Source organism: Triticum urartu, chromosome 5 (genome assembly GCF_003073215.2).
Source record: "Triticum urartu cultivar G1812 chromosome 5, Tu2.1, whole genome shotgun sequence".
Taxonomy (NCBI): domain Eukaryota; kingdom Viridiplantae; phylum Streptophyta; class Magnoliopsida; order Poales; family Poaceae; genus Triticum; species Triticum urartu.
The window spans coordinates 568,769,307-568,781,518 of NC_053026.1; the positions used below are offsets into that span (position 1 = coordinate 568,769,307).

Sequence of the window (12,212 nt, forward strand, 5' to 3'; positions counted from 1 at the left end):
GCCTGTTCTCAGAGGACCGACCATGTCCAGTCCCCAGACAGCGAAGGGCCAGACGAGTGGAATGGTCTTCAGGGCTGATGCGGTTTGTGGGACATGTTGGAGTAGAACTGACACCCCTCACACTTGTCAACTATCTCCTTTGCCATCTCATTTGCTCTTGGCCAGTAAAATCCCGCTCGGTATGCTTTGACCACAATGGTTCGGGAGGATGCATGGTGACCGCAGGTCCCCGAATGGATCTCATCAAGGATCATCTGACCTTCTTCCGGAGTTATGCACTTCTGACCGATTCCAGTCGCGCTTTCTCTGTACAACTGCCCCTTTATGACTGTGAAGGCCTTGGATCGGCGGACGATCTGTCGAGCCTCTTCCTCGTCCTCGGGGAGCTCTTTCCTTAGGATATACGCGATGTATGGTATCGTCCAGTCGGGAGTGATGGCCAAGACTTCCATGATCAGGTCGACCACAGCAGGAACTTCGACTTCAGTCGGATCTGTGGCACTTTTCGGTTGTGGGGCTTCTTCTGTGAAAGGATCCTCCTGGACTGACGGCGAGCGGATGTGCTCCAAAAACACATTGCTGGGAATGGCTTCTCTCTTGGAGCCTATCTTTGCCAGATCATCGGCTGCTTGATTTTTGAGTCGGGGGATGTGATGAAGCTCTAACACCTCAAATTTCTTTTCTAGCTTTCTCACTGTGTTGCAATAACCGGTCATAGCCGGACTTCTGACGTCCCACTCCTTCATCACCTGATTAACCACCAAATCTGAGTCGCCGTAGACCATGAGGCGACGGACGCCGAGTGAAATGGCCATGCGCAACCCATACAGAAGTGCTTCATACTCTGCTTCATTGTTGGAGGAATCGAAGTGAATCTGGAGGACGTATCTGAGCTTTTCTCCTCAGGGGGAGACTAGAACTACCCCAGCACCGGAACCATTCAGCATCTTAGATCCATCGAAGAACATGGTCCAGTGCTCCGAGTGAACTTGAGTCGGAAGCTGCTGTTCAATCCACTCGGCGACGAAATCTGCGATTGCTTGGGACTTAATAGCCTTCTTTGCTTCAAACCTGATATCTAAGGGAAGGAGTTCAATCGCCCACTTGGCCACTCGACCAGTTGCATCTCTGTTATGCAGTATCTCTGACAGTGGGGCGTCGCTGACGACTGTAATGGAGTGGTCAGAGAAGTAATGTGCAACCTTCTTCGTGGTCATGTAAATCCCATATACAAGCTTCTGGTAGTGAGGGTATCTTTGTTTTGAAGGGGTCAAAACTTCAGACAGATAATATACTAGGCGCTGAACTTTGAAGGCCTTTCCTTCTTCTCCCCGCTCGACCGTAAGTACTGTACTGACAACTTGTCCTGTGGCTGCAATGTAAATCAGCAAAGGCTCCTTGCTGATTGGGGCAGCAAGCACCGGCTGGGTGGAGAGCAAAGCTTTGAGCTCTGTAAACGCTGCATCAGCTTCTGGAGTCCACTCGAACTTGTCGGACTTCCCGGCTGGGTGGAGAGCAGAGCTTTGAGTTCTGCAAACGCTGCGTCAGCTTCTGGAGTCCACTCGAACTTGTCAGACTTCTTCATCAGTCGGTAGAGAGGCAACGCCTTTTCACCGAGACGAGAAATGAATCGACTTAAAGCGGCCAAGCAGCCTGTAAGCTTTTGGACATCGTGCACGCGTACAGGACGCTTCATCCGGAGTATGGTGCCAATTTTCTCAGGATTGGCGTCGATCCCTCGTTCGGAAACGAGAAAACCGAGTAACTTTCCGCCTGGAACTCCGAATGTGCACTTTGATGGATTGAGCTTGATATCATCCATGTATGCCTCCACATTCCAACTGATTTGAGTGAGTAAACACTTCTGAATCATTCTCATGAACGTGGCTCCGGCGTTCTTGAGGCCGAACGGCATGGTGACATAACAGAAGCATCCGAATGGGGTGATGAAAGCTGTTTTGATTTCGTCGGGTCCATACAGACGGATCTGATGGTACCCGGAATAAGCATCTAGAAAAGACAATCTCTCGCACCCCGCAGTCGAGTCGACTATTGGTCGATGCGAGGGAGAGGAAAATGGTCTTTCGGGCAGGCCCGATTGATATGTTTGAAATCTATGCACATGCGAAGTGACTTGTCTTTCTTGGGGACCATGACTACATTGGTGAGCCACTCGGAGTGGTAAATCTCTCGGATAAACTCCGCTGCTAAGAGCCGAGCCACCTCCTCGCCAATGGCTTGCTTCTTCTGGACGGCGGACCGTCGAAGGTGTTCCTTCACAGGCTTGAATTTTGAGTCGACCCGCAGACGGTGCTCAGCCAGCCCCCTGGGAACTCCAGGCATGTCAGAGGGTTTCCATGCGAAGATGTCCCAGTTCTCACGGAGGAGCTGGATGAGCGCTTCTTCCTATTTGGATTCAAGCGTCGTTGAGATATGAGTTGGGGCAGCATCGAGGTCGGTCGGGTGAATGTGGACTGTCTTCGTTTCACCAGTCGACTGAAAAGCTGACTCTGAAGCGGGCTTCTTGGCCCGTAGCAATTCACTCGGATCAGCAGTCTTTTGGTACTCTTGCAGCTCGACCACTGCCATCTGAGAATCTGCAATCTTTGAGCCTTTCTGAAAGCATTCTTCTGCCTTCTTCCGATTGCCTGTAACAGTGATTACCCCTTTAGGGCCCGGCATCTTCAGTTTGAGGTACACGTAACATGGTCGAGCCATGAAACGCGCGTAAGCTGGCCTGCCCAAAATGGCATGATAAGCACTTTGGAAGTCCACAACCTCGAATGTCAACTTTTCCTTGCGGTAATTCTTTGAATCACCGAAAACCACATCAAGAGCGATCTGGCCGAGTGATTGGGCTTTCTTCCCAGGAATGACTCCGTGGAAACTCATACTACTGGTGCTGAGCCTGGACATCGGAATGCCCATTCCTTTCAATGTTTCAGCATACAGTATGTTCAGGCCACTGCCTCCATCCATCAGGACTTTAGTCAGTCGAGTGCCTTCAACAATTGGGTCGACCACCAAAGCTTGCCTCCCAGGGGTGGCAATGTGCGTCGGGTGATCAGACTGGTCGAATGTGATGGCAGTCTGGGACCACTTCAGGTAACTGGGTGTTGCCGGGGCAACCATGTTCACCTCTCGGTTAATGACTTTCAGTCGACTTTTGCTTTTGACATCGGCAAAAATCATCAGGGTGGAATTGACTTGGGGGTATCCATCGTCACTGTCTTCCTTGTCCTCGACTCTGTCCGACTCTTTTTCCTTATCCTTGGACTGTTTTCCTTGGAACTGCTGGATCAGGAGCCGGCACTGTCGAGTGGTATGCTTTGGGTAAATAAAATTATCCTCTTCATCCTTCTTGGTGTGGATGTGACATGACAGATCCAAAACATCATTTCCGTCTTGATCCTTGACTTTTTTGGGCTTCCAGGTGCCCTTGGGTTTTCCCTTGAAATTTCCCTGGGTTATGGCCAGGGCCTCTCCAGGGGCGGCTGGCCTTCCGCTTCTGCTTCCGACCGGAATTGCCTCCAGTTTCCTGGGCGACTGCTTTCTGCTTGCCACTCCGGAGTCGATCTTCGTCTTCTCCGTTAGCATACTTGGTGGCAATCTCCATCATCCGATTCAGAGACATCTCTCCAGTTCGACCGAACTTCAGATTCAACTCTCTGTATTTAACACCTTCCTTGAAGGCACAAACTGCTTGATGGTCCGGCACGTTCTCAACCGAGTGATGCAGCGTGATCCACCTCTGGATGTATTCCCTCAGAGTTTCATTCGGCTTCTGCACACAAGACCGTAACTCTGTTAGGCCTGCAGGTCGCTTGCATGTTCCTTCAAAGGTTGTGATAAACACTCGGGAGAGGTCCTCCCAAGTGTAAATGCTGCTAGGTGCCAACTGATTTAGCCATGCTCTGGCCGAGCCCTCTAACATGAGAGGCAAATGCTTCATGGCCACCTCGTCATTGCCACCGCCAATTTGTACAGCCACCCGGTAATCTTTGAGCCAGGTGTCAGGCTTAGATTCACCGGTGAACTTGCCGATTCCAGTCGCCAACCTGAAATTGGGAGGTATCACTGCGGCTCTGATGGCTCGACTGAAGCACTCTGGCCCTGAAGCGCGTACTCTGCTGCTGGCAGGCGCATCTCTGTTGTGGCCTTCTCGATGAGCTCTGTTCCTGTCAACCAAACCTTGAACGAGGATGGATCTCGCATCAAAGCCTGGGTCCCTGGGGTCGACTGGAATCCTCTGCCCAACACTATGAGGGTGTCTGTCATCTTGCCGTCGAGGCGCATATGACCACGGTTGGCACTCGACGTCGATCATCACGGTCAAACCGGCGATCGTACTGCTCATTCCTCCTGTACTGATCATGTTGGCCACCACGTCTCTCACGCCTCGGGGGCGATCTCGGGCTATGAGCTGACTCGACTGTATCTGTTGCGATAGACCGACTGTGGATCCTATTCCGCGATTGTGAGACAGCGGAATTCTGGTCTCCCGCCGCCCGGAGCAATGCTCTGATTTGTAACAAGCCCCTGCTAGCCTCCGACTGGGAGGGCTGAATCGATTCTGCTATACGGGCCGCGGCGGCCAGATTCTGAACTGGGGTTCGATATACCTGCGTCGGCGGGAAGAGGTCGACTAGACTCGGAAGCCCGCTGACGCGCTTGCTCGTCGAGTGCTCGCTGGAGATTCTCCAGTCGAGTGCGCTCGGCCAAGTTGGCAAAACGCGCGTCCTTCAAGGCCCGGGCCTCGGGCGTCTCTCCGACGATAGGAGTGCGAAGCGCGTCCATGTTCCGGCGGCGAAGCTCCTCTCGCTGCAATGACGTGAGAGGTTCGGGGAGATACTCGTCGTGGGGATGCGACGGATCGCCCCCACCCGCGCCTCCATCAGTGCGAGGGAAACCAGGGGGACTGTGTGTTCCATCGACCGCCAGAACCTCAGCCGCTGGATCGCTGCTGTCGCACTCGGATGCGGTCTCCACGGAGCCAGTCGACCGATCGAAAAGGCCGTAGAGGGATTCGACGGGCTCGATGGCCGCGACTTGCGGGGCTGCCGATTGGCGGGCCACGGCGTGCCTCACCCACCGCTGAAGTCTTGACCGACCGGAGCGCTTGCGCTGGTGGGAGACAGGGCGGGGAGACGATACGGGGGCCGACCCATATTGGGTCGACGGTTGCCGCAAGAGGACGCAACGAACGCATGCGCGGAAATGTGTCGCACCGCGGGCGGGGAGCGCGTCGATGTCGAGCGGTGCCTCCTGAAGCCAGGCGGAGTCGTCGACGATGAAGGTGAGCGCGCCGAGACGGATCTCGCGGTCCTCCACCAAAACTCCGCAAGAAAACATGATCAAAGGGATCGAGAAAAATCACAACTTCTCCAACTAAGCGCTAAGATTCCGGCCCCACGGTGGGCGCCAACTGTCGTGGTTCTAACTCTGACAGTGATGTAGGGGGGTGAGTATGGAGAGGCTAGATCCTAGCTATTGGGAAGTTGTTACACGCGAGGTTTACGAGTTCAGGCCCTTCTCGGAGGAAGTAATAGCCCTACGTCTCGGAGCCCGGAGGCGGTCGACTGGATTATGCGTGTATGGATTACAGGGGTGCGAACCCTTCCTACTGAGGAGGGGGGTGGCTTATATAGAGTTCGCCGACCCCCTCCTGCCCTCAGTAATGCAGGGTTTTAAAGTACATTTAAGATGGGGCGTTACTGGTAACGCCTCTAATAAAGTGCTGTAATGACCATGAAGACTACTTAACAGCTGACCGTTTGCCTACGGAGTGACTGTAGATCTCCTGGCAGTCGAGTGAATAGCTTCATGGTCGAGTGGTAGCTTCTTGGTCGAGTGGTAGCTTCTTGGTCGAGTGTCTTGAACCCGTCGAGTGAAGTACCTTCAAGTCGATTGATGGGTGATTTCTTCTAGGGATGTCCTTGGGTAGGACTCTTTGGGACGGGTCCGTGCTCCTACCCCAGGTACATAGCTTCATCAGTAACATCACACATATCTAGATAAAATAGATGATGTGACAAGCAATTAATGAAAAAACATAGGCATATGGTAACATACCTAGTTACTAGTACTGTGAGTAACATCACATATACCAAGGTAAGATGAGTCTATAACCTAATAAATAAAGTGTTGCATGATCCCACACATATGTTACTCCTCACATATGTATGTTATTAGTGTAAGTTGTGAATTTTCTCACAAGCAGCATCAGCACTGTGTGCATGCGCATCTGCTGGATGGATAGACTAGCTGCAATAGGAGAAATATAGATGATAACATCACACATATTTAAATAAAATAGATGATATGGTAAGCAATTGTTGAAAAAAGATAGGCATGTGATAACATAGCTGTGAGTAACATCACATGTACCAAAATAAGATGAGTCTACAACCTAATAAATGCCCCACATATGTATGTTACTAATTTAAATTGTATACTATTTATCGTGGCTAGTCTAACAGTTGGAGAATTTTCAAAAAAGATGCATTGAACGGCTATTGGAGATGCGGGGTATCGATGCCCGTACCTCACCTCTCGCCTAAGCGAGCGTTCTACCATCTGAGCTACAACCCCGGCGATGTGCAGCTTGAAAACTTGCTTTCTTATTACTCTGTAACTCGTGGTCCTATCCATTTTTTCGATTCACGGACGAACTACTCCGCGATCACACGAGAGTACACCACAGAACCGGGCAGTACAAATGGCACGATCAAACGAGAGTACCTTAGGATGTGTTTGGTTGGGGAACGAAGTAGAACGTAATGTTATGCTTACATTCCACTAGAATGGGTTGCTTCCATTCCTATGTTTGGTTTGGGCAAGTAGGTGAAATGGAATGGTTCCATTTTAGTGTTTGGTTAGGGATATGGAATGGAATGCATTTTGGTTCATCTCACCTCTTGCATAAAACTAATGATGTTTCTTCTCACATATATATGCACAATTGTCATTAGTCTTCATGTTTTTAACACATAATAAAGAATTTCCAAGGAAAATACTACTTATTCACTCATATACATGTTAAAAAAGTCTACCAAAATACAAGCATCCACCTATATTCATGTCAAAACACAAGGCATCCACCCATGTGAGGTCAAAAGATCTGTCAAAATACAAGTCATTTACTCAAAATTGAGCTTGCGGTGATTAGGAAAAGGAAGCTAGCAAGGGGCAAAACACAATTCTCTTCCCCGTCAGAGGTTGATGTGATTACGACAAGCTAGCAAGTAAAAATGGTCGTTACTGCCGCTGCTTGCTGTGACTGCTTGCCGCTGCTTGCCCAGCTGCAGCACGTAGCCCATGGACGGGCACTGCAAAGCATGTGCGAGGAGGCAGGGAGAGCCGAGCAGAGCAGAGATGATGGACGATGGTGCCGGGAAGCCGCGCGGAGCAGGAGGTAGTGGGAGTCGCGGGCGCGGCTCTGCCTCCCAGATCGGACGACGCCGCTGCTCTGCTTGTCAGATAGGACGCCGCCGCCGTTGCTCCGCCTGTCAGATAGGACGCCGCCGCCGCTGCTCCGCCTGTCAGATTGGACGCCCGCCGCTGCTCCTCCTGTTCCCGATCGGACCCGAGGATCCGGCCGCAGAGCGACAGGAGTGTGCCGGTGGTGAGACATGAGGGGAGGGTCGAGACGGGGGATTGGAGGAAGAGAAGGCAGAGTCAGGGGAGAAGGGAAGACACGAGGCGTTCCGCGTGGTTCCTCCGATTTGGAGGTACCAGCGGGTTCGGCATCTGGGGCGAATATGCCGTTCCACGGAATGACTTGGTTCCGGTTCTTGGACCGAACCAAACGCGAGAACCACCCCTGGATTTGGGACGGACCCGTTACATTCCACTCGATGACCTGAACCAAACACACCCTTAAAGGCTACAAGCAGACATCTCAGCCTGATGTGGCCCAACCGCGCCTTTGGAATTCCCGAAAAAAAACTGCGCCTTTGGAAAGCCTATCCAACTTTCAGGCCCAAATCAGAATTCGATCCAGCGCCCCACACGCCCCCTCGGCTGTACCTACAGAAGAAACCCAAAACGTCCCTTCACGTCACTAGATTGGGCGGACACTTGGTTGGACAGCGCAGCAGACATGTCCTCCTAAATTTCCCAAGCCAGCCATTCCGAATTGCAATCCAAACTCAAAAAAAAAAAGTTATACTTCAATTGTAAAAAAACGGAAAAGCAGTGAAACTGCTGCTTCAGGAAGAGAAAGAAACATCATACGTCTGACTAAAATTCTCCTACTCCCTCCGATTCATATTAATTCTGGGTCCCTTAGTACAACTTTAGTATAGAATTATTCCGCAAAAGAAAAAAGAGCTTTAGTACAGAATTTCGCATTTGACGACCTCTGGCCGCTACCATCATGTAGTTAAAGCAAGTACTCCTTTGTTGCAAATTACTCGTTACAGAAATGAATGTATGTAGAACTAAAATACATCTAGATATATCCATATTTGCGACAAGTAATTCGGAACGGAGGGAGTAGCTAGTTTCAGCTAAACCTAGGTGAGGTGGCCACAAAATCATGAAATGCGACGCATAGTTTGTATCTTGCGTCCATACCACACATTGTTGATTTGTTCCAGCACCCCTTCGCCAATCACCAGCCCTCCTTCCGCGGCCAATGCGACCCATGCTAAGCCTCGGGTGGCCAACAACCGATGCTTGCAAAATGCCAAGCCGTGGGAGGCCGTCAGCTCCCCTTGCAGAAATTTAGAGCTGCGGCCAGCTCATGGGCTAGCTATAAGATGGACATGCAGGGCTCCGTTCATTGCACCACACGCAAAGCAACGAAACAACTAGTCCAAGAGAGCAACTGAGTACGTAGCAACGCGCCCATGGCCTCCACGCCGACGAGCTTCGTGGCCGTGGCGCTCCTCATGGCCGTCATGCTCAGCACGTGCGGTGCTGCGCGCCTCCTCGCCGACATCCCGGCCTTGCCCGAACCGACGCTGCCGGCCTTGCCCCTGGTCGTTCCCACGGTCCCTGCCGTGCCAGGCGGCGTCGTGCCCACCGTGCCGGAAGTGCCGACGGTGCCGCTGCCAACAGTACCCAGCGGCGTCGTGCCAACCATCCCGACGGTTCCCACCGTGCCGGAGGTGCCGACGGTGCCCACCGTGCCAGGTGTGCCGGCGGTGCCGCTGCCAACAGTACCCGGCGGCGTGGTGCCGACCGTCCCGACGGTTCCCACCGTGCCGGAGGTGCCGACGGTGCCCACTGTGCCAGGTGTGCCGGCGGTGCCGCTGCCAACAGTACCCGCCGTGCCGACCATCCCGACAGTTCCCGCCGTGCCAGGCGTGCCGACGGTGCCGCTGCCGGCAGCACCCGGCGCCGTCGTGCCCACAGTGCCAACCGTGCCAGGCGTGCCAACGTTGCCTCTGCCGTCGATGCCGTCCATCCCCGGTGACCTGCCCATGGTACCAGTGCCATTACCACCGGTTCCGTCCATCCCCGGCGACCTGCCCAAGCTGCCGGTGCCTCTGCCGCCTCTGCCGTCCCTTCCCGACCTGCCCAAGGTGCCACTGCCGCCGATGCCGTCCATCCCTGGCGTGCCTAAGATACCACTGCCGTCTGTTCCGGGTGTGCCGGCCGTGCCGTAGTTCCTCCTCAGCCGACGCACTAGAGGAGTATATATACGTACGTCATGACCGTGCATGCACGGGTGTGGGTGGTCGTTGTTGCCCTACCCGATTTACGAGTGTAATATAACTTTGACTTGACAGCATTTGTTTGAGCACTACATGTACAAGTCAAAGTACGTGCAAGAGAGAGGGAAAAAAAGTGAAGTACTCTCTTGTGTGCGTGTGGTCTATTTGCAAGTGAGTGTGGTGTGGATGTATAATGTTTACCTGTCTATACTTGTCCCTTTATGTCATTAGGTGGGAGTCATTCTTTGTATAGGCTAGGGGTATTGCTCCATTTTGTACGTGTGTGCACTGTATGTTGTTTTCTTTTCACTTGTATCAATATACGCACTATTGATGCAGGTATCATAAGTTTCAAAAGCTTGCCTTTGCCTTTACGTATGTATGTCAAATTATTCTGCCGTGGTCGCCTTATCTTGTAATTGTTCTGTCATGGTTGCCTTTGTTCTGTACTTTGTGTAATAATCAATAAGAATGTTTGTGTGCAATGCAATGATGCAGAGGCTAGGGGGCTTTAACCTCATTTAAAAAAAATGTATGCATGTCAAATTCAAGAGCTTACATGGATCCAGAGGGTTTTGGATTATGTGACTCTTATCTGCGTTTGGAATTTTTTTTGTATAAATATAATTGATTCATATGTTTTATATGAGTTGTGTTAAGAATAATAACCGATGCATTCATATAGTTGATATCTTAGGTTGTTACTCCATCCGTCTCAAAAAAGAGTGTTTATTATTTCAAACACTCACATACTAAGGAGGAGTTAAGAGAGATTATTTAGGGTCCATGCAATCCCATCACATGTAGCTATAGATGCGTAAAGGGTCTCAATCTATGAATTTATGGGTGTACTGCCTATGTAATCACATCACATCATACATGTTCTAGCATAAGTACGAAATATTTCACTTCTCATATCTATGCTATATATCTTTGTCACACTTCTATCTTTGCAGAGTTGTTATTAGTGCAACTATAAACACTGGTCCAATTTCACAAATAAGAAACACCTTTGAACATCTTCTTTTTTGTGATGCCTTTGAACATTTTACACGAGCTTTCAGTTTCCATCATTATTTATTCTGAAAATACACAAATACTTCAAACCTTATTATATGTTAATTACTTGTTGCAACTAGCAAAGCTAGTGAGTAGCAACAATCTTATTGTCTAGACCCGACCATTTACGAAATTTGTCTATTGTCTAGACCCAACCATAAAAATTGTTTGACCTGCCTTCCATGCAGCTTGGCAAGCCCAAATTTTAGGCGTACTACAACCGTAAATTCTCTAATAGGAGAAACAAAATATGCAGCATTAAGATACAACCCACAAGGCCCACAACATATTGATCTGGGCATCTAGCTCGCTTCTCTCCCATACGTAGCACGGCAGCGCCCACGGCTCTTCTATGTCTCTTTGCATAATCATAGGGATGCAAGCGGAAAATAAGCTAACCACTGCTACTTTAATAACCGTGCTAATGTAAAGTCGATCGACGTGGATGGCCGCAGACTTCGTGGACGTTGTCCCGCGTGCATCCCTAGGCCTAATCTGCCTCCTTGATCCTCAATTTTCACACCGTGAAAGACTATCTAGTAATCTCAATTCCTCTATCGCCTCTCCGTGGATCTACATAAGGATGACCAATGACAATCCTATTTTGATTTGTTGTCGGCCGATCAGCCACAACCGCACAATCTTTAGTCTAATAATCCGCTGACAATGAGTGTCCGAGTCTAGGTTTGCACTCTTCAGGTTGACCTCTGGCCTTCTTGCTGCACAGGTATGCTAGTGTAAGTTTCATACTAAAATTTCTCACCTTCTTTATATTGAATTTCTCTTCCTTGATTCATTTAGGAGTGATTGACTTATTTTTTATGTGGAGAAAGATATATTTTCACCATTGCGTAATGATGTCATGATTCATCTCTTTAAGACCATAAAAGACCAAGGAGGGAAGTATAAAATGTGAGTCTCACATTACATTACATTCTAATTTAATGATATTTTTATATATGCTTCCTGTTTTGTACCATTCTTGTGAATATAGTATGTTATTTGCTTCATCCGTAGTTGCAATTGAAGCCTTAAATTCATATATTTTTCTTGGTTCATTTTTTATATATGACTTTGCTCTGTGATTACTCTAACTTGGTATGAAAATCTTTTGAATATAAAATAATATCATTGACTTCTTGCATATTTTCATTCTTTGTACTACACGCTGCAGTTATTTATATTGCCTTGCCATGGTCATAGTCGGCTGTGAGGCAGGGCTCTTCCATTTCCCTATCTCGGAATACCCATCCATCACCGCAAACTCACCAACAAGGAGCAAAAAATTATTGAAGTGTGATTCGAAAATAAGTTCAATAGTTGGAAGGGTAAACTCGAGTCTCATAAAGGAACTTTAACTCTCATCAATCATGTTTTTTAGTGAGGGAAAACTTATTGCCTACTACCAACCCGTGCGCTTGGGGCGCCCAACACAACAATCACTAGGCCCAGGTGACAGTTTACCATAGTCAATATTTGTTGGTTCTATGC

The 12,212-nt window shown here is 49.6% G+C and overlaps 1 protein-coding gene across 1 annotated transcript; it reads left to right on the forward strand.

Moving 5' to 3' along the window:
* Positions 1-8,763: 8,763 nt before the first annotated feature.
* Positions 8,764-10,036, forward strand: LOC125510813 (protein PELPK1-like). Its single transcript, XM_048676077.1, has one exon. It carries the CDS (start codon positions 8,853-8,855, stop codon positions 9,612-9,614), a length of 762 nt encoding a protein of 253 aa, XP_048532034.1. The 5' UTR covers positions 8,764-8,852; the 3' UTR covers positions 9,615-10,036.
* The last annotated feature ends 2,176 nt before the right edge of the window (positions 10,037-12,212 follow it).